Source organism: Leptidea sinapis, chromosome 15 (assembly GCF_905404315.1).
Source record: "Leptidea sinapis chromosome 15, ilLepSina1.1, whole genome shotgun sequence".
Lineage (NCBI taxonomy): Eukaryota > Metazoa > Arthropoda > Insecta > Lepidoptera > Pieridae > Leptidea > Leptidea sinapis.
In genome coordinates, this window is record NC_066279.1 from 13,270,565 (window position 1) to 13,294,795 (window position 24,231).

Here is a 24,231-nt window from a genome sequence, read left to right on the forward strand (position 1 = left end):
TATTATCAAATATTGATAATTCACAAAATTATATATAATATATGATTTTAGTCACTAAAATAATAATTTTGCACTAGACTATGGCTATATGTAATAACTAATCAATCCCCTTACATTTGACGGGTGCAAAATAAAAACTTGCGCGCCATGTCCTATAACTTTCATATCGCATTTGTTGCTGTGTGGTAAATAATTATAAATATCAAGTTTTAGTACAGAAGATGAACAATTGATTGATAAACCCCGCCAGAAATACTAAATGCCAATGAAAGCCTTATGTAAAATCTAGACAACCTGTAAAAGGCAAAAGTACCTACTTATCTGCTTACGATCGCGATAGTTAAAAATATATGTATATTTTTTTAAGTACTTACTAATAGGATTAAAAAGCATTGTCAAAGTATATACTAAATTAAAATATTACTAAAGAAACATTAACCCCCTTCTTCATAATAGTCTGCTAACTTAAAGCTTTGCTAATTCTCACTCTGTCTTCTTCTATTGACCTAAGTCAGAATGAGAAAAAACACTCCTAAGCGGCTGTTTAAGGTTAGCGGACCATTATGAATAAGGGGGTAAAGGTATGCAAAAATACTTACAAATTGCAAGTGGCTATAATATTTAGATGTGTCAGCATTACTCCTTTCGGCATACCCGTGGTGCCTGAAGAGTACAGCACAAAAGCAGTATCAGTCTGCCCATCAACCCCAATAGGTTCAAACAATTCGTAATTTACTGAGCAGTCCTTTACGAGATCGTCAAAGTAGACGCTATTCGGAAATCTCTCACTAATCGTGATGATATCCTTTATGTATGGCAACGCGTGAAATGTTTTCTCGTGTGATTTGTATGCCAGAGGTGAACAGAACATATACTTTGGTTTCGATATGTCCAGAACATGTTTCATTTCATCTGAAAAATAATATTTTACGTAAGATACGGTATTAAATAAAAAATACAAATTCATTTGAAGTAATGATTTGGTTAATGTTGTGAGTCTTTGAGGAATAAAGGATTATATTTAAGGATTCCCGAATTTAGTGAACCCTAACCAACTAAAACGACAAGTTTTTTCTAGTCTGAATATGAATTTTTCTTCCGAAGTATCTACTGTGGGGGCCCCTCTTTTGAGGAGGCCCTGGTTATCCCTAAACCGGCCCTGCTAAGATTGCAACGGTTAGGTTCTGTTAACGCAACTAGCTACTCACGACCTACGCGTTATGAGAGAAAGTTTATTTACCGAATGTATACCCCATATTAACCGGTGTTACAACAGACCCCGTACACGAAGACCCGATGACTATTTCCCAAAACTCATCCCTGTTCTCCATGCATACAGCGATAACGTCTCCCTTTCGCACACCATGTTGCACGAGCGAGACGGCAATATTCATCGAAGCATGGGTTATCTCGTTGAAGTGAGTAGCTTTATGTGTTACACCGTTTATCTGAAAAGTTTGAAGAAACTTTATAGTATTGAGTCCTCTTTTCAGTTGTGCTAAGGTGTAGGTAGCCCAGTATCAGCTAGACCGTGTGCTGTGTACAGATGTTAAATTCCAACTCTATAATCTGGATGCGGTAAATAAATTGAAACGGGTCTATCAGTTTAAGTACCTTTTACGTATTCGCCCCGCGAATATAAATCTATAATCGTGCCAACTTCACGCAAGTGCCGCCTTTGATGCGGTCTCAAAAACCGACAGCGAGAGGACCGCCCCGCGGCACGTTGGTACTCCGTCTACATGGCGCATGCCTACTTATTTTCAAGTATTTTACACATGCAGATTATGGATCAATTACACTCAGCAGACTCTCAGCACTCTTCGTGTCCTCCTCTGGTCTTGCTAGTGTGAGCGAAGGCGACCCTCGGTTATTTCATAAAACATATTCTGTATAAAGTGTGTTCTATATGAAGTCAAAACTATCACCATACGGGGAAGTTTACCAAGAATAGTCAAAGTCAAAATATTTTACTCACATAAAATCAAAAGATTGCTCGTCAACGTCAATCACAAAAAATACATATTAATTACACAAAAGTTAAAAAATATACATCGTCGTATTAATGGTAAAACCGACTAAATGCCCATGTCAAAACGGGATAATACAATTTAAAAGTTGAATAAACAAAATCTCTGATAAAATTAATTATAATTAAAGTTGCACTAAAATTTATTTTTAGAACAATTATTTATCATTTCATAAGTAAATAATGTGTGCCGCAAGTCTATAATAATATCAGAAAACAGAAAAAATGTTTTAAAACCCCCCCAGTTAGTTGGTTTGACCTGTATAACCTTAAAACACGAATATTGAATTAAATAAAGCTACTCCCGTGTTATCGATTGGTAATATTGGCTTAGTATAATTATTTATTGGTTCAGATCGAGTTACATTTTTAAGACAGGAATAGATCTAATTAATTATAAAAAAACACACATGTTAGTTTATTTTACCTGTATATAAATAAGAATAAGTGTATTAAGTCCAAGAGCAAGTACATCGATTTTAATATTTTCTTGACTCTATTAATTATTCATGGGCTTTCTGTCAGTGTAATGTTTCTACTTATTAATTTAGTTGTTACCTGACTACTCAAAAATAAAACAAAGCGTATAAACCTTGTATTGTACAGGATCATATTTAAAGATCTTATCACATTCAAGAATATTATGTTTCAATAGTGAAAGAGCGAAGTCTGGATCATCAGAGTTCAACGAATTTGTAGTGGAAGTATATCTGTAAAGAATGTTTAGGAAATTGTTGCAACTTCGTAATCCGACGTTACAGATCTGTTATCAATGTTTAAATTTAACTCAAAAATTTTGTGTTTCACCCTTCCGGCTTCTTCATTTATTATTTTTCAAGTCGTTTTTATTACATTTCTTATATAAGACAAACGAGCAAGAAGAGGCTCAAGGGATGGGGGGTGGTGAGACAACCGCCCATGGACATACGCATCAACAGGTGTCATGAGATGCGTTGCCAGCCTTTAATTTGATATGGGTATGCTCTTTTATTTTTTGCTGGTAATTGATTCCACAAAGTGGCTGTGCGATAGTCTAGAATTTTCTTGTAAAACGCTCGGTTTTGGAATGCTAGCCGTCAAGATAATGCGGGTGGTATTTTTCATTTTTACGTAATGTCCGGTGGTGGGATTCGCTGGAATCAACCCGAACAGCTCCTTTGAGCACTCCCCGTTAATACATGCGATAGAAGATGCAGAGATAACCCACATCCTTACGCAACGCCAAAAAACCAAACTGATCGGAGAAGACTAGTCGATGATTCGAGCCGCTCTTCGTTGTATGCGGTCAAATGGAAGAAGCTGGTACTGGGGAGCACCCGCCCAGAGGTGAGAACAGTACTCCATGTCAGGCCGAATTTGCGTCTTATATCGTTGCAGGAGGTGGTTTATAGTGAAGTACTGTTTCACCTTACTGAGTACCTACACCAAGCTTTTTAGAGGCCAGTTTGGTCTTCTCTTCCAAGTGACCATGGGACTGAACGTCGCTCGATATATCGACGCCAAGTATGACGATACAGGCTGTGGCAGTTAGAGGAGTGATCTCGAATCGAGGAGAGACTTTTTAGCGGTGCACGCACAAACTTCTGTCGTTTTGGGGTTGAATTAGACTAAATTTTGTCGGCCCCATTCCGAGACTTTGCAAAGCATAGCCTCGATTTCAGACACAAGTTTGTTCCGGTTCTCGTCGACGCTATCGCGGGACATGTTGGCACGGCCGGTATAAGAAGCATACCCTGTTACCGTACCATACGTTAGAACTATTGTTTATTTTATCTCGTATATACCTAGACTTAGCAATAGTGAAATCTTTATTAAAAATTTTAGATAACCAACGTACATATTTATTGTTTGAACTCATCGCTACAGTAACATTGTCCCTCTGCATATAGGTCATACAATTTTTGCCTGTTTTTCAACTTCAGCCCACTAGCTAAAAACTATTGCATCAGTTTTGAGGTCCGTCACTAAGTTCATTCTAATATTATATATAGCATAATCTCAATTATTGTCGAGTAAAAAGTACTATTTCGGTTAGGTATGATTTAATTCCATATTCGAGTGCTGCTAAGAAAGTTTCACTAAAGCGAAAAACAGTTAACTCCTGATCATATTTTTTGCGTGTAGATCAACAAAGTGGGTATCAAGGAAACTTTCAGCTTGAAAAAGAGATTTATTGGGATAATTTGTTTTTTTCGTAGAAAAAACATTTAAAACGATGATATGTTGTAATAATTGTTTTTAAGTCTAAACTTTTATGAAAAATCCTATTTTATTGTTTTTTACCATTGTAACGCTGCATAATACTGCAAAGTGGGTTTTACCATTAGATAGTTCTAATTTTTTTTAAAAAAGTGTATTTTTAACTCAGTTTTCCAAAAATCGATACTTAGTCGGTTTTATACGACGACATATTTTTAAAATAATGCAATCCAGTAAAACGATACAAGGCTGAACCACAAAATCCATAAAAAAACAACTATAATACTATTCAATTCCATATTGTAATATCGTTTACGCAATCTTCAATACTATAAGTAAGCCCTGGCAGGCTAATACGGGCAGCATTTCCACGTTGGATAGCAAGGCTGATCCGTTGACCGAAATAGCTGCCAGCGCTTGGGTTTCCAGTAGCCCTATTCAAGCGCGTATATAGTAATTTGTACATTCTTCTATATTTAATGCTAAAATACATACAATCGCCAATTTATTTCCATGTTCTTTCATGCAGTCGATAATAAATTTTCCAAAGTTCAGATGTGAGGGTACGTCGATACTGCTGCTCTCGCAAATATAATTGGGATTCCGAAGCATTTCTGACGTTTATTTGACTTTGCCTGTAATTGAGAAGAAGTACCCATAAGTAACAGAATAACCGAATATTTTTATTGAAAATAGGATGTGACACTTACTGAAAGTCAAATACTACCACCCATTCCAAAACGAATGCCTCAGACCTGAGAAGAATGGGCGCAACAAACTCAACGGCCTTTTTTTTTACCAAAAAAATATGTATACGAAGTAATATTGTGTAATAATTCTTATTATTGAATAACCTGAGGGTGGTCGCTCCATTCCCAATCTGTGGCATCATTAAGAAAGACATCTATGTTATAGTAACCTTTACCACACCAACGTTTTTCAACAATTCGTTTGAATATCGCAATACTATCGTTTTGAACAAGGCATTATTGGATTACAAATAAAATTGGCATAAAGTTATACCTGAGAATAAAGCGAGAATGTGCAAAAGTCTACAAATAGACATTTTGTTTATGATTGGTTTATTTTGACGTATAACGTTTCCCGCGTTTATTTGCAAGGCTGCCTGACATAAGAAAACTTCAGAACTACCATTCTATTGACAGTGTTGTTAGCGATATAAAGTCAACATTTTTCATATTCTAGGTTTATTCTCAGGTTCATTACTTTATGCCAAGTTTATTTTTTAGGCCGTATATGCTTAACAAGATGCGACTAGCTTACTTTGATTATTTTCAAAGTTATGTCATTTAGTACTTATATTGTTATGGGGCAGTGCAGTCGATATATTTTGTACTGCAGAAGAGGGCTACATTAAAACATTACACAGTTCATTAAAAGAAATAAACATTTCAACTGTTGCCTCTCAATATATATAATATATTCTGGATAATGTTATGTATATACATGGCATATATGTGAATTTTATAGAAACTGTCATAACCATGATGTTAACCCATGGAACAGACAACAACTTATGCCTATAATTGGCTAGGTCGAGTTAGACAGTCAACAAGGTGCCAGAAAATGTTGAAAACAAATGTATTACGAAATTCAAAAAAAAACTTAAAAGACGTTTTTGTGGTAAAGGTTGATACGACTCAAGCATCTAGCCGACATCAGGTAATTTAAATTATATATTTGTTTGGAGCGGAATTCTATTTAAAAAAAGAGCTCCGCCCGTTCTTCTAAGGTCTGAGGCATTAATTTGCGAATGGGTTTTGACTTTCAATCCTAAATTAAATAAAAATATTTGGATTTCAATTTGAAAAAAGTGACGAAACGAGGTACCCAAGCCGTTAATTAATTATTAATGAAATAATTTATATTTAATTATTAATGAAATAATTTATAATTGGTTATTAATGAAATAATTTATTAATAAATATTAATCATTATAGAATATTGTCCTAGAATCCTGAGCGGCACTGCAGTTACACTGCTATATTCTTAGAAAACCCAAAATCATTGTTACGAGGATACACATCATACGATTTCCCTAAATCGGAACATAACTTCATCAGTGAACTGAACCGTAAATTTTTTGTTAAAAGAATACATAACTTTTTGACATAAGGTCGCTTCAATGCTATTATAGTTTTGTTATGAGAATAGGTCTACAGTCTATCTTGTATCGCTATCTTGTTTTTTGTTGATTCAATTCTGGTTGTTAGGAGTTTACACACGATATCACTTCAAAATAGAACTCAAATATTTAAAAGTACATGGGTTTCTTTGTTATGCGTTAAACCAATCAAGTTCATTTCACACACCTTACTTAGATTGAGAAGGAAAGGCTACATTATATCCCGAAATTTATAAGATTTCCCGACGATGCGCGATTACGAAAATTTAAAACAGACGAAGTAATATGATAATAATATTGACACACTTACACAAATTATCTTGCCCCAAACTAGGCATAGCCTGTACTATGGGTACAAGACAACGACATATTTAATACAATATACTTACTTAAACATACATAAATACAAATAAACATCCATGACTCAGAAACAAACATTCATATTCTTCATATAAATGATTGCACCTACCGGGATTCAAACCCAGGACCTCTAGCTCAGTAAAAAGGGTCACTAACCACTGGGCAATAAGGATCGTAAAATAAGTTAATTAAGTCATGAGTAAATCCTTTTTATTGACCATTCACGTCATGTTCTAACTATACACCTGATTTCATTAAGATCGTGTAAGCTATTCTTGAGCTATGGACATATAGACAGACAAACAAAACATCCAAACATCCTAGATTTGTTGACATTTAGTTATAAAACGTTCATTTATCACCAAACGTAATTTCATGCAGAGCTTACAGTTTAAATAGTAGTATAATATCTAATATATAAAATTCTCATGTTAAACTTTGAACTTCTCCGAAACGGCTTGACCGATTCTCATGAAATTTTGAGTGCATATTGGGTAGGTCTGAGAAGCGGACAACATCTATTTTTCATCCCCCTAAGTGTTAAGGGTGGTCCACACGAATTTATTTTTTTAATTTTTTTTAAATTTGTTTGATTATGAGTCAAAAATAACATCAAAAAATACATACAACTTCAAATTTTCACCCATCTACGATCAACAGTTACTTTTGTATCGCGATTTTAATATAGGCAATACAACGTTTGCTGGGTCAGCTAGTAGGTAACTAAATTTATTTATTAAGTGAACTTTTAAAATATTTACTTTAAAAATATATAATACTTATAATAATTTAATATACTTAACGGAACTATTAAAAACACTGCACTTGATTCAAATCACTTGGAATGTTGAAACGTCTACTGAGTAATACTGTTTTTAAATTATGGCATAATTATTTGATAAGAGTGTCATTTAGATAAGGTGTTATTGTACTCATATTATACAGAATGAACGAAAGGACTTGTCCGCAAGTGGCCTTTTATATTTTAATTCCCAATATAGCTTTATTTGATGATAAAAATAATTTTAAACACCTGCGTTTTTACACAAAAAAAATTTCAAAATCACTATCACTAATATCTAAACTCTCATTTTTTATGATTATTATTGTATTATAATTTAATTGTAAGAATGACATTCACGCATCAATTTTGTAAGTATTGCATTTGTACAAAAAAGTACTCTGTGGTACCACGGACTAGTAAAAAAAGTAGCACCTTCAAGGCCTCGCCAAACAGAACGCGCTTTTAGCGCGCGTCAGGGTGTAACGCTATAGCGCCGTACTTTCTGTGTGACAGCTTCGACGCTATTCAGCAGTCGTCCCTCGAATACGTACATACTACTACTTGGTCACGATGTCCAGTGACTCGGATGAAGAGGATTTATTGTTGCTTTACGCGTTATCACGTTCGCAAAGGAAAGAGGGAAAAATTTGAGGGAACCTATTTCGACAAAAGTCCGTTAGGTTGTGATTGAGTCGTTCTTGCAATATTAGACAAATCGACTACTATTTGTGGATCAATCTCCGAAAAGATGGTGGTGCTATTTTGAATCTCGCTGTTACCGCTTATTACAGAATAAATAGGTGAATATATTATTTGAGCTTTTTCTTTCGCATCTTTTAACTCGATATCGGCAAACAACTTTGCAAGTTCCTATTTAACAAATACTTGGTTGTTAAGTGATAACTTTTAAAATGTTTGGGCGTAACTTTAAAATAAGTTAAATGCTGCATCATAATACGTTTTTTTTTGTTTTGCATATACTCGATAACTTTATCAAATTCAGAATCTTTTTTCTGTTTCTTGGCACGTGAACGCACTGGTTGTGGATTGGTTGGGGGAGTTATAGATGTCATAGCTGGACTTGCGGTCTCCAGGGGCGATGTTTCAGGCAGTGTTTCTGGAGGTATTTCTGTGCGAGGAGTAAAATTTGTAGTTCTTACTCTTTCCATCAAAGTAATATATAAAAATTGTAAATGCTTAGCCCAGGCCCACTTGTTAAACTTTTTTGTTGTTTTTTGTTTTGTTAAACGTTAAACTGCTTGTCCTGTAGTTCCTCCAACTTCCTTTTTATATATCATATAATTGTCTCTGAGACTTTTCCACTTGGTTCTTGATATTTCCCCTGCAAAAAAAGAAAATTATTTATCAACTATACCTCACAAATATATTTTTTTTACATGTACTTGGCCACAAGAGACTCTTTTCAAACTATAGCGTTGTCATTTCGAGTTGGTCGCTACACAGTGGGCAGTATTGTCAGTCAAGTCTGTAAAGAAATATGGGATCATTTGCAACCAACTTATTTGCCATCACCGACTGAAGAGACATGGAAGCAGTCAGAAATAGGTTATCGTGAAATTTGAATTTTCCGAACTGTGTCGAAAGTATTGACGGAAATCACGTGACTATACAATGTCCGGGTAGTAGTGGATCCGCAGGAAGAAAAAGAAATTTTAATAAAAGACTTTGTAGAGCGAGACGTGTAGTGGAAAACACTTTTGGCATTTTAGCACAAAAATGGCGCATTTATTTACGACCTATTGAATGCGATGTAGAAACTGCCATTGATGTTGTTAAGGCTTCAGGGTGCTTGCATAATTACATTAAAACAAAACAGGGAATAGTTATACCTACAGAGCTTGAAGAAAATAAACCTGTATAGGTTATACATACATACATTATGCCTGTATAGGCATGGACCCCACTAAGGCCAACAACACAAGATCGACTACTATTGCATTTGAAATACGTGAAAAGTTTGTATCTTACTTTAACTAATAAAAGTTTACTTACCTGGTTCATTAATTTCTGTTCCAATAATCTCCCATAATCTTGCCTTTTCAGAAACATTTTTGTATTCACTGTTCCTTGTGTCATACAAACATGGGTATTTCCTAATACATTCTATTAACTATTCAGTCATTTTCACTATTTACGAAGAACACACCCGGTGCTAACTAACAATATTCTGTAATTAAATACAACGTGACGTTATGACGCGGCGCTAGCGCTGTTTGACAGATTATAACCTGTTCAGTACAACACAACGCGACGCTATGACGCGGCGCTAGGCCAGGACGCTATGACGCCCTGACGCGCGCTAAAAACGCGTTCTGTTTGGCGAGTCCTTTATGCTAGTGTGTGTGCGGTTACGGGGTATACCAGTTACACAAATTTTTTCTCCCTTAAATAATCATATGATTATATAGCCACAAATACTTTTATATTATTGTTATGACACTTTTTCACAACGCACGACGGCATTTTTAAAATATTTTATTGCGACGCAAACTGATCTGTCCCAGACCATGGCAAATCTCATAATGGTGGGCGATCGGCTTGTATTAGTGTAAGTGTATGCGTGGGGCTATGTATTTACACGTTTACCGGCTTGTTTTGGTGCCTCACTGTAATATAACCACAAAGAGTCTTATTTTTTTACTCGTCCGTGTGTGGTACATGCTAGCAATTCCTCATACAGATTTTTTATTTTTAATTCCTAAAACTTAATCTTTCAAATGTCAGTTGAATATCAAATTTTAAGAGTTGGTCTCTCCCTCAACCGTAGATAGAAGATGAACGCTCTCCTATCTACGGTTTTTGCTATACAAACATTTTGACATTGACAGTTGAAGGCAGTTATCATAAATACCATGTTGACATAAAGCTAGTATTAAGAATATATATTTTTACTTTGTAATGTTGCTCTTAAAAAAAAACTTTGATTTTCATAGCGCATCGCAGTTTGGTTTTGTTTAGTGACAGCTAAACAAAAAAAAACAACACTCCGTAAAAAATGGGACATGATGTATTTTATCGACAGCGTGAGGACTAAAACTAGAAAGAAGTATACTAGGAGTTTTTAGGGATATATATTTATGCAATTAAAATGTCCGTCAAATTGTTGAAATTGAAAAGAGATGTGACATTCATACCTTCAACCTTAGATAATTTATGCGTCTAGATAGCCTCTTGCTGTTAGACAACCGCAATAAAAACAGGCCAGGTTTAATATTTAGTGTGCGAGACAAGCTACGTCTTACACTCGCGATTTGTATGACACTTTGTGTTAGCGTGCGTGAATTGCTCAAAATAGAGGTTAAGTCTAAACTAACTTTTTAGCGTTTTCACAGCTGTCATAGTGTATCGCATTAATGATTGTAGAGCCAGAAATGATATCCTGAGAAATCTATCGAATGCCCCATGGTGACTAAAAACAATGAACTTCATGATGAACTTATATTTAAAACAGTAAAGGAAGAAATCAAACAATACTCTTCCACCTTCAAAGATAGGCGTTCTTTCATGCAATCCATCCAAACGTATTGGCACTGGAGGCTACCCACTATAAACCATCCAAAGAAACTCAAACGAAATAGCATTGTCGAATAGAACTTGAATTAAAGGGAAAAAAGGTCGATGGACCACTCTTCGCACAAAATTCTATATATCCAAAACATCTGCTCATAGTTTGGGGACTGATTGCAGATACGAAAAAAAACCTATAAATTTGTAATTATCTTAATATATATAAATCTAGTGTCCTGATGTTTGTTCCCAGTGAACTCCTAAACTAAAATCAGTTTTATTTCCAATATTAATTGTTTTGTATGCATATATCTTTTATGAGAGAATTTATTGACGCAGGGTTACAAAACAACAGGAAGCGTATTTTACTAAAAAATTCTTGATGTTATGAAATATTATTGACAAATTCAATAATATTTCAAAACATTTTACATTTTAATGTTTTCGACGCAAGTATTTGAATGATGCGCGAACTGAGACGTTTCCAGACCTTAATCTTGCACATACAGATGTTTGATACCTATACCTATTAGGGCGCGTGTGGTATTGTTAGTTTTCATCTGCCAGTGGCCAAGGGGCCTGCCCTTTGCACAGGATGCCGGCTAGATTATGGGTACCACAATGGCGCCTTCTGCCGTTAAGTAGTAATGTGTAAGCTAATGCTTAGTAATCTGTGTTTCAGTCTGAAGGGCGCCGTAGCTAGTGAAATTACTGGGCAAATGAGACTTAACATCTTTTGTCTCAAGGTGACGAACGCAGTTGTTGTGCCGCTCAGAATATTTGGGGTTTTTCACGAATCCTGAGCGGCACTGCATTGTAATGGGCAGGGTGTATCAACTACCATCAGCTGAACGTCCTGCTCATCTCGTCCCTTATTTTCATTAAAAAAAAGTTTTCACATACCTATATTGAGTCCACGCGTAGCTTTGTTTTACTACTTCATTACATAGATGGCGTACTGTTAAATGAACTCATATCGCTTATGATCGCTGGCATGTTGCCTGAAGAGAAATAAATTTAAATATACCATATCATTAACATATTATTAACTGGTGTCTCACAACATATTCTTGATAAATTAATGTATTGTTTTTAACCTCCTGTTGAGAAACTTGAAAATTTTCAAAAATCAGAAAGTTATTGGTTTTACCCCGTTTTTTGAAAATCGACTTTTTATCAGAATTCGACGTTTTTAGGTCCTAGGAAGCTTCCCTGACTATCGGTGTTCGACGTCTGTATGTTTGTATGGATGTATATAAACCTCTTATAACTTTTGAACGGTTCGACCGATTTCATCGCGGTTGGCGCTTTTCGAAAGGGCTTGAACAAACTTAGATTTTGAATTCAATTCGGACCGGTAGATTTAGAAGAAATGTCAAAATATCTACGAAAAAATATTTTTATGTGTTTTTTTGGAATAACTTTTAAACTGCTTTACCGATAGATTCCAAATAAAATTCCAATTACAATCAAAGAACCACGTCGATCACTACCAATTTTTCTAGGACTTTTGAAAAGACATAGAACTGCCACGGACGAGTAAAAAAAGAATGACTCCGCGCCGTGATATTAGCAAGTGAAGCACCATTATGCTAGTGTGTGTGTGCGGTTGCGGGGGATACTAGTTACACAATTTTTTCTCCCTTAAATAATCATATATGGCCACAAATACTTTTATAGTATCATTTTTACACTTATTCACAACGCACGACGGCATTTTTAAAATATTTTATTGAGACGGAAACTAATCTAAACACATGCAGTATTGCTATCATCTCTGGTCTGGCGCACCCCAGTATCAGCTCGATCTATTTGACCGCGTGCAACGCAGAGCAGCTCGAATTGTCGGGGACCCAGTGCTCTGTGAACGGCTGGATCACTTGGCGTTGCGTAGAGACGTCGCTTCATTGTGTGTCTTCTACAGCAATTATCACGGGTAGTTTTCCGAAGAGCTGTTTAACCTGATTCCTGCCGCCGAATTCCACCTTCGCACGACACGCCACAAGTTAGGTTATCATCCTCACCATCGAGGGATGTGTGGCGGTCCTCCACAGTGCAGTATTCAAGGAGCTTTCTTCCACGTACTACAAAGCTGTGGAATGAACTTCCTTGTGCGGTGTTTCCGGGACGATACGACATGGGTACCTTCAAAAAAAGCACGTACACCTTCCTTGAAAGCCGGCAACGCTCCTGTGATTCCTCTGGTGTTGCAAGAGATTGTGGGCGGCGGTGATCACTTAACAACAGGTGACCCGTACGCTCGTTTGTCCTCCTATTCCATAAAAAAAAACTGTCACAGACGATGACAATTCTCATAACGGCCGCCTTACGGCCTGTAGTAGTGTAAGTGTGCGCGTGGGGCAATGTATTTACACGTAAATCGGCTTGTTTGGTGCTACACTGTTATGTAAGGTGACACGGAGTCCTTATTTTTTTACTACTACTACTACTACCGTAAGAACTGCTAACTCTTTCAGCTGGAAGAGCTCAAAACAACACAAATTATATTTTTGAGCTCAAAGATCTCAAAATCGTCATAAGTACAATTTGAAGCGTTTAGGTATGAAGTAGCGGGATTGCCTTTTGGGACATCCGCTTTCCTATTTCTTTTATAAAAATGTTCGTGAAGACATGTTTACCTGATTGCGCCAATCACTTCGAGACATGAGTTGTTTACTCTCATTAGACCAGCTATTTTAAGCTATAAAAGTAATAGTAAGCTATAAAAATGTATCGTAAAAATAAATGTTTTAAATTGAAATATGAATTGGAAAGTCTTACCTTTATATTGTACGAGTCATAATATTACATGAGTTATTAGTCACTAATAATTTTTAGCACAAAAGATATCCAATTAAAATAAAAACCGACAATGTGTGATAAAGTGGGTACTTACAGAATAAAAGAAACAGGTTAAGGAATCCAAAGCAATTAATTGTAACAAGCTCTTGTTAGAATTTAATATACCTACTATCATTCGACAAGCTCTGTTAATATGGCGGGAAAAAAAGTGATTTATTGTTACTCCATATATTATGGAATAACCTGACAGATTGTTCGGAATAATTTAAATCTTTTTATCTAAGTGTATCGGACTATAGAACCAGTCATACTACCTTGTTTCGCGACCCCCAAGTAACAACAAAATACGCCGAGTACAGTATTTTAAATCGTTTAGCATACTATATTTTTTTCATATACTCATACATAAATTATAATCTAATATAAAATAAATCCGTTACATTACCTAAAGCTAGTTTTAAGATCGGGGATTTGCGATTTTAATCAAACGAAACATCAGATCTAGGTAATTATATATTTAGATTAGCTATGTATAGCTTTTAAAAAGAACAAAATGTTATATTTGGCTCCGTTTCTAAGTCAGGCGGTAGAATCTCATAAACCATTGAAACGTAAAAACTACGACAATCAATGTTACGTAAACACCCAACATTCACCAAAATTCTTGTCATTTTACATCAGTTATCTTAGTGAGACAGTGCTTTCGCTTTTAACAACTCTGACACTTTCTAATAATAAACAAAAATGATATTCTAAGATCTTAAAATGTTAAAAAAAGTTCTAATTTCAATTTTACTTACTTCTGTAAATTGTGATAAAATCATATCTAATACCATAGTGACTGATAACTTTCATATTCAAAATAGGCTATCTGCGTTTGATAGTAATGATAACGTTGTAAATAATAATGATAATATTAATTACGAAGAGATAACAGTGTTAGAAGATGGTGAATTGCGAACGGTGAAATATAAATCCGCGCCAAAAGTACCGGGTGATTTTAAAACAAAAACTAACAGATTCGTAAGTGACTTTGACAATGACAGTGACAGAAATAGTGCTGGGGGTAAGGATAAAGTGAAGTCAAAGTTTTTCGATGAATTGGGATGTAAGTATAATTCATACTTTATTGATTGAATTTGATTTTAAGCGCTTACAAAATCTTTTCTTTTGAATTTGATAACTGTAATAAGCTGCTTAAGCTTATTAATTTATTCCAAATTATACCTGTATAACAATAAGTTTTTATAAGTCGTTTTATTGCCTACTCAGCGACATTTTGACTTTTGATCTAAATGAAGCCATGTCATAATGCGACTAAAAGAAATGTAAAGTGATGAAGTAATCATGAAAAAAAAAATTTAATAATTTCGTGTCACATTGTTTGCCCGCAATGACCTACTGAACCAATTTTAATCAACTTTTGCACATTGCGTGTAGTTTGATCTATTTTGAGAGACAGTATATTTGTTTATCGATTCAGCAAATATTCAACCCTTTTTATTTTTAATTTCAAATTTTGTATCCGTGTGAATTTTATAAGAAATTTTTTGATGCAGCTGTGCATGACACTTCTGCTGTGACGTCATCAAAATGAAAAAAATAAATAATTATTATCATGATTGAATTATTTTAAATTTTGATATAAACTTTTGTATATGCATTCGTTATCATGAAGCGATGCACTCCCTAGTCCCTTCACTAGCTAGAATAGATATATTAAAACTAATATTTAATGTTAGCATATTACGTATAACGGAAAGTTAAAAATTAATGGTTCCACAATTGATTACATATTCTTACGTGCTTCACGTAACAAAGAGAAAGCAAGATCCGGTTACTCATCCTTTGTATTAGCTAATTGTTAGTTGGTTATTTTTTTAATACCAGCTTACTCATTGGCTTAAGACCATGCCGAGGCAGCGATTCGAGGCAAGTTTTCATTTGCGCGCATCACGGAACAAGTACTGGATAGGTTTCAAATTCTTCTAAGTTTTATACCATAGACACTTCACCCTTATTTAAAAAAGAAGTGTGTGTGTACTTATGTATGCACGCAATAAGTTACACTTATTTGGCCTAACAAAGCAAAAAACCTTAATATTATTTATTCCTAGTACGTTTGTAGAAAGAACAATATTGTAAAAATCATGTTACGATTGCTTTGACAATTAATTATTAAATAACGAATACGGCTGTACGGGCTTGAACCCTTTGCCTATCCTAATAATGGTAATTGACATTAACCCATTACAATGCAGTGCCGCTCAGGATTCTTGAAAAGCCCAAAAATTCTGAGCGGCACTACAATTTCGCTCGTCACCTTGAGATATTAGATGTTGTCTCATTTGCCCAGTAATTTCACCCGGCGCCCTTCTGACCGAAACACAGTAATGTTCAAACATTACTGCTTCACGGCAGAAGTAGGTGCCATTGTGGTACCCATAATCTAGCCGGCATCCTGTGCAAAGGAGATATGTTGTCAAGAAGAAGTGTTCATGCACTATTCGGCTTGAAGGACGCCATAGCTAGTGAATTTGCTGTGCCAAGAGCCTGGCGACACAATGCGCAGAGGCGACGAAATTTCGGTAAAACTAATTGTGATTGGTAATACTGAAAGCAAAAGTTCACGCAGTCGTTCTCCAACAAGATCGACCGACCAAATTAAAGACTCGTCACCATTGACGTACAATTAACAACTATCACAATCACGCTCAAAAATTTTCTGAAGCAAAACTCTGTCTACGCTTGTATTAGGTAGAGTTTTCGTTCAGTTGTGTTTCGACCGCGCTTTGAAAACAATGCCACGCAATTGTTCTGTGAAAAACTGTACAAATAACAGTATATCCAATATTTATATTGGAGTGTCGTATTTCAAAGAAGTTTTTAATCATTTTGCTAAATAATTACATTTCAATTGCTGAAACAAATGTTCTTACCACGTATTCGCGTCCGAGCTTCTAATATATTCAATAATGTTATATGTATAAGGTAATGCATATATAACGCCGCTCGGACATTTTTTGACAACCTTTTAATAGGTGAACGGGAGTCTAGTTGTTTATGGTAGGCCAATGCTCGTCATCCAAAGTTGGATTCCACGGTTTTAAGAGACGCTCTGGACTTTTGTCGTACATCTTGCTCGCCTTGTCACTTTCTCCTAAAAAAAACAATATCTCGCGACATTACCAAATAAAGGTCTATTTAAAACATTCCAACTTAGTACAAGTCATTAAACTTGAGTCTCTCGACAAGTAATTAAGAAGTAATTTAAAAATGATTAAAGGAGCATTCATACTTCGACTCCTCTGCGTTTCTTAAATACAACAAAATTGTTATTTTTTTATATCCTATATATTTTACTTTAGGGTTTATAGATTTTAAATCATATTTTAAAAAAATTAACATAAATTGGAAGCGTAATAATATGACAATTGTAAATTTTAATTTGATTTGATTTAATCGCCGTATTATGACGTCAGCACAATCGGGCCAGACTCGTCCGGGTTAATTACCACACTCGCACAGAATACCGGCGTGAAGTAGCGGCCTAGTGCCGCTATGTTTCGCATAGGTTAGTGTCGAGGACCGAAGGCCATAAGGCCAGTTGTATAGAAAGGAAAATGATATAAAATTATTTAAATGAAAAAGGCAAAAAATATTTTCTCAAAATCGTACAGTGCTCTCATCACTTATACTACTAACTAGATCTCATTCAAACTAATTTTCAGTGGAAGTTTGCATGGTAATGTACATCATACATATTTTAGTTTTATCATTCTCTTATTTTAGAAGTTACAGGGAGAGGGTTACACTCAATTTACCACTTTGGAAGTGTCTCTCGCGCAAACTATTCAGTTTAGAAAAAAATGCTATTAGAAACTTCAATATCATTTTTGAACACCTATCCACACGTATGGGTTTGATGAAAAAACATTTTTGAGTTTCAGTTCTAAGTATGGGCCCAAAATTTATGTTTTTTTTTTCTATTTTTGTGTGAAAATATTAATGCGGTTCACAGAATACATCTACTGACCAAGTTAAAACTGTATAGTTCTTATAGCTTTGGAAAAAAGTGGCTGTGACATACACAGACATGACGAATCTATAAGGGTTCCGTGTTTTGCCATTTGGCTACGGAACCCTAAAAAGTAAATATCGGTAATATGTATTGCTAAAAACTGGGTAGGTACCTAACATTTATGTTAGTATTACAAAGTTATAAAATTGTGATAGTTGGTAGTTCTTAACGAAAGTAGTTGTTGTTAAACGTTGACTCTTAAAATTAAAAAGCTATAATAGCTGGCCGAAACTAAAACCAGAGGCTCCTTTGCACAGGATGCCGGCTAGATTATGGGTACCACAACGGCGCTTATTTCTGCCGTAAAGCAGTAATGTGTAAACATTATTGTGTTTCAGTCTGAAGGGGACCGTAGCTAGTGAAATTACTGGGCAAAAGAGACTTAAAATCTTATGTCTCGAGGTGACGAGCGCTATTGTATTGCCGCTCAGAATTTTTGTGTTTTTCAAGAATCCTGAGCGGAACGGCATTGTAACGGGCAGGGTTTATCAAATACCATCAGCTGAACGTTCTGCTCGTCTCATCCCTTAATTTCATAAAAAAAGAAACTAAAACAAGATTTTTGATAGCTATGATATTAGTATACTGAGTATCCTTTTTCCACGCGGGCAAAGTCAGAGTATGCCGATAGTAGTATCACACTAATCCACCGTATAGTATAACGGAACAAATATATAATCAAAATCTAGATCACTTACCAAGTATAGATATAAATTTAAAAGTAAAAACGTGTTGACTTTCAAACAGCTCTCGCCGACACCTCTCTCTGGCGCCTACGCAGTTGTTGCCAACCTTTTAAATCCTCGGCTGCAACTCACTGAAGATCAAACGTTACTATAGCCTATTGACTTGTAAGTTTGTGCGTAGTGAGTCAGATTGCTTACATTTATTTGCACAAACAGTTAGATTATTATTATTACCGATACTACTTACGGCCGTTCCCAATATACTATCTACAGATAAAGATAAATTACTACCTTCTACTGTCAGTAAATAGCTGTCAATAATCTGAAGCTGTCCCAGTATACCCGATAAGGCATTCTTATCGCCTATATTATTTATAGCCAGACAGCGTGTACGGATAAGGTGAGTTACCGTCGATGAGTTTATTGGGACAGAAAAGTCAACGATAGTTACGATTTTTGTTTTAAGTAGGCCACAGCCGGAGATAGACTGAAAATTGGGAACGGCTTTTAGGGATCTTTAAGAAAAGAGCATACTCCCACCTTAGAGGCCGGCAACGCATCTCTTGACACCTGGTGTTGCGAATGTCCATCGGTGGTTGACTCACCACCTCCCGTCCCGTGAACCTCTTGTCCGTTTGCCCCCTTTTAAATATATAAACAAATATTGAATCAAGTGTACTAAGACATTTAATTAGAAATTATCTAGATATATTACTTAACGTTTTAAATTTGACTGAAATGTAATGTATGGATGTGATGACCAACTAAGTTGTAAAATCATTCATTCATATATTCGAGATAAAATGTAAATCTTCATTTTCAATACTTTCAGTGTGGATGCAAAATACCACCTTAATTGGAAAAAGCTTCTACAAATAAATGACAAACAAACTCGTAATCATCTCTTTTGTCTCTTTCTCTCTCACTCTTTGAATGTTAGTAAGGATAGATTGAATAAATAAAAATCCTGAATTACTTAGGTCAAAATGACACTTATGAATGTTAAATAATTTACCACTACTTCGGAAGAATTGAGAATTGAGCTTTTATGACAAGTGGCAAGAAACCCATTGCCACTCTTTTCAATACTACAAAGAGTATATACATACATAAACTCTTTGATTAACGTGTGTGAGTAAAAAAAAAAGAAAAAGAAGTGTTCAATAAAAATAATTCAAAAGAGTAACGAGTGTGTATGTTGAAAAAATCTTAAAAATTATATTGTTTATTTACTGTATGATTCCTCTGGTGATTACTTACTATAACTACGTGTTGGTTTATCCCCCAATCCCGGAAAATAAATAGGTATTACATAAATATAACTTAGATAATTTATACGTCTAGATAGACTATGACAGCTGGGAACACATTGAAAAGAATAGCGCCGAACTGTTAGCCACTATTTTCAGGAACGTGCGCACACTAAACAAAGTGACTAAAGTATTGCGAGTGTAGGATTTAGATGTTATGTACACTACAATAATAAACCTGACCTGCTGTAATGCGTTGCCTAACAGCAAGAGGGTCCTTCTAGAGTCTAGACGTATAAATTTTATGTATAGTTATATTTTATACCTACATATAATTATGTTAATATGTATTTATGTATGTTTAAGTAAGTATATTGTATTGAATATATCGTTGTCTTGTACTCATAGTACTAACACAGGCTATGCCTAGTTTGGGGAAAGATAATTTGTGTAAAAGTGTGACAATATTATAACTATATAATAAATATTGCATAAAAAGGTTGCCAGCACCTTCTCAGCTAAACAGGTGACAGTCCTAGATGTGACAGTACCGCGATGTTGCTAATAATACAAGCACGTGTTTAAATCGCTATGATCAGAGAAATTATTATGTCAAATATAATAGAATCATAATAATCAATAGATTTGTGGTAAGTTAAGAAAAAAGTAAGATAAATTGTTGTTTTTTCCATTTCCTTATTCGAATTTTAAAAACTTAGGCGAGTCAATGAAATCGAGAATTAGAATTCACATATTTTTTTAGTATTCCGAAATCATTCCACATAAATCTTACCCACGTATCTAATACTAAACTAATCCCTACTAATATTATAAATGTGACTGTAAGTTTGTTTGTTAGGTGTGAATACACCTAAAGTACTCAACCGATTTCGATAAAATTTAATACAGAGATAGAATAGAGCTTTGAACAGGTCATAGGCTACCATTTATTGCGAGAAAATAAATGGAGGGGTAGAAATAGGGGATGAAAGTTTGTATGGAAGTTCGTTGTTTTCGAAGATGACTGCATAAAGCTTTGTATTTAGGCACTTTATAAGAAGTAAATGAATATTTAGTGTAGCGTTTTTAAAATTTCGACCTGTGTAGGGATGAAAAAAGGGATGAAAATTCCATATGTATGTAAGTCCAAACAACGTCATGCTTTTTCACGCTCAGAAATAAATAAATGGACATAAGTCACCATTTTTTGTAAAATAGAGGCATGGACGGGTTAAAATAAGGGATGAGAGTTTGCATGGGAATTCGTCATTTTCGGAGATAAAGCTATGAAACTTTGTTTTTAGGCACTTGATAAGAAGTAATTTATAAACATTTTTTCAAGCATTTTTGAAACTTAGACCTAAATGGATGACATAGAAGATTATAATATTACCTATAGTTAGTATCCGACGCGGACGAAGTCGCAGGAAAAAGCTAGTCTATAATATATATATACTCGTATTAACAGACTAAAAAGTTTTTCGCTCGTAGGATTTGAATTAATATTTTCTATAGCCAATTGAAAATGCGAATGCATTCATTCGCTGGCAAATTTTTAGTATTATGAAAAAACAATGTACTTACTAAAAAAAATATTAGTTCTTAGTTTATAAAAAAATACACGTAATTCTTATACAAAAGTCTTCACCACATTATCTGCGATTAACATGCATAAATTAAAAAAAAAAATCAAAATTCTAATATTGTTATTCAATAAAGGATGAAAAATCACTTATTGAACATCACAAATTACCATCCATTCGAAATAGTATGCCTCGGATCGAAGAACGGGCGCAAGAAACTCAGCGGGCTTTTTTTTTTCATAAAAATATGGTTACAAAGTAATTTCGTACAATTAAACTTATTATTTAATAGCCTGAGGGCGGCCGCTCCATTTCTAATCTGTGGTTATCATTAGGAAAGTCATGTATGTTATTTACCACACAAACGTTTATTAACAATTCTTTTGTAAGAGTAAGACATTTGTTTTGATACACAACTGACGTAACTTGGACTCGAGAAGAAGCCAGAATGTCGACACAAGTTGCGTCTCACACCAGCGTCCTTAATCTTTTGAGTCTTCTCACTAGGTTCGTGTTGTAGAAGAGCCTCGGCGTTCACATGATGTTGAAGTCTTAGCTTCTGATATTTTTGAAATTATACTTTTTTTATTTATTTTAGATACAAAATTACATAGCGATATAAACATAGTATTCTGCCAAACTGCGCAGCAGTTTGTCGGCAGTAATTCTTGTGTTTCGCAAATTATCGCACATTTAGATAATTATGGATTTCCGCAAAGTAACGCCCACTTCAATGTATTTGCTATATAGGTAGTTAATTCATTTATTAATGTTCTGTAACTTCTTTAGGCGCGTTATGAAAATATGATGAGAGTGAAATTTTAAGATGCGTGCGCATCACTGTAACACAAAAGTAACAGGGTGGAGTTGGTTCCTAAAATTTTCTGACGGTTGCGACATTCGTTATTTTTTTTTTGGTTACTTCGTCCATTATAGGATAGGCAAAGGGTGCAAGCCCGTACAGCCGTATTCATTATTTAATAATTAATTGTCAAAGCCATTGTTGCAAGATTTTTACAATATTGTTCTTTCTACAAACGTAGAATAGCACGAGGAATAAATAAATCTAAGGATTTTTGCTTTGTTAGGCCAAGGTGTATAACTTCTTGCGTGCATACATAAACACACACACACACTTTTTTTAAATAATTTTTACATTAAATCCACTTTCACGATTTTACCAGTTTCACGTTTACCATTGGGAGGCTTCTGTGCAGGATACCGGCTAGATTATGGGTACCACAACGGCGCCTATTTCTGCAGTTATGTTTAAGCAATATTGTGATTCAGTCTGACATACGCCGTAGCTAGTGAAATTACTGGGCAAATGAGACTTAACATCTTATGTCTCAACGAGTGCAGTTGTAGTGCCGCTCAGAATTTTTGGGTTTTTTCAATAATCATGAGCGGCACTGCATTGTAATGAGCAGGGCGTATCAATTACCATCAGCTGAACGCCTTGCTCGTATCGTCCCTTATTTTTATTAAAAAAACCGCCTATTGCTGCCGTGAAGCAGTTATATATAAGCAATATTGTGTTCCGGTCTGAAGGGGGCCGTAGCTAGTGAAATTACTGGGCAAACATGTCTCAAGGTGACGAGCGCAATTGTAGTGTCGCTCAGAATTTTTTGGGTTTTTTTAAAAATCCTGAACAGCACTGTAAGATCAAAATCGGGATGTAAGATCAGAACATTTAAAGCCCATCTAGTCTATAATTTGTTATATTTTTAAATGTTTGTCTATGAAATCAGTCAAATTTAACAAATAATAGCATAACCTCTTAATATAATTTTGCATAAGATAAAACGTTGTTTCTAAGTATTTACGCTCCGAAAACACAAGACAATGACAATATTCAGGTCATATTAACGTGAAACGGAACGTAACAGATCATTTTGCAACTTTTGTGTGTGATGTCTTCAATGCTGGTTTAAACAATAATAAGACGGTAAAAGAAATGTACCTTTAACTAAACTATGACGAAATTAATCACCGGGATTGTTCCGAGGAGCGTATTGACCGGAGCGGCGAATTTAAAGCCAGCGGTGCTAATCTCTCGTAATTTCAAAATCGTTGAAGTTAAGTTTCGATCGTTTAACGTTTTGTTCTAGATTGGTATTCTCCTATCAATTCCCTGCAACGTTAACTGAATCATAACTGAATCGGAGCCGCGTGCCAACGACAAGCTCACTCGAAGTTACCAATATTGTTCTACTAATATTAAAGCGAAGAGTAAGCAGAAAATATGCAAATAATGTGTTTTTAAACAAGTTTTATGGTGAAAATATAGCATTTGAAGCTATTTACACTACGTCATGCTGTTACACATACCCGTAAATCTTTTTTGTAGATTGTCAGTGCTTGCTGTTGGTTAAAGTTAACACTACACAGCTATTTTGAACTAACATTTTTCATTACAGTTAAACAAGGTTTTTCTCGGCATGACGCATTTGTTTAGTATGAAATCTATAAAGGATTATAAGCATATACACTGTTTGCGCCTATTAAAATGCTACTATATTAGTTCTACTTCTTAGTTGTGTCTTAAAACTTTGTTAAATAGATTGCGGGCGGGCTATTAAGTTAACTCATATCGCTGAAGGCATTTAGTGTTAACGTTAACTCAATGGAACGGCAAAATAAGCATCTCCTAACAATTGACGTTGTATCTTGTTACAAGAATACGCATCGTGCAATTTCTCTAAACGGAACCTAACTTCATCACACTGGGAACTGAATCGTCAATTTGTGTAACCTTTAAACGAGCAATTCTTGTATGTATA

At 35.0% G+C, this 24,231-nt stretch overlaps 1 protein-coding gene and 1 pseudogene across 5 annotated transcripts in view; both read right to left on the reverse strand.

Moving 5' to 3' along the window:
* The window catches only part of LOC126968314 (uncharacterized), a 512,088-nt gene that overhangs the window by 6,525 nt on the left and 481,332 nt on the right, over positions 1-24,231 (reverse strand). For 2 of the 5 annotated variants that reach the window (XM_050813259.1, XM_050813260.1), the window contains exons 2-4: positions 4,724-4,863; positions 1,241-1,448; positions 600-912 (exon numbers count right to left, since the gene is read on the reverse strand). In XM_050813259.1, the coding sequence (XP_050669216.1) occupies positions 600-912; positions 1,241-1,448; positions 4,724-4,840 (638 nt within the window). In that variant the 5' untranslated portion in view covers positions 4,841-4,863. Of the gene's footprint in view, positions 1-599; positions 913-1,240; positions 1,449-4,723; positions 4,864-7,361; positions 7,517-7,537; positions 7,606-24,231 lie in introns of those variants that run through there. The other 3 variants (XM_050813258.1, XM_050813257.1, XM_050813261.1) reach the window with 3 other exon arrangements.
* LOC126968204 (uncharacterized) lies at positions 8,176-9,661 on the reverse strand (annotated as a pseudogene).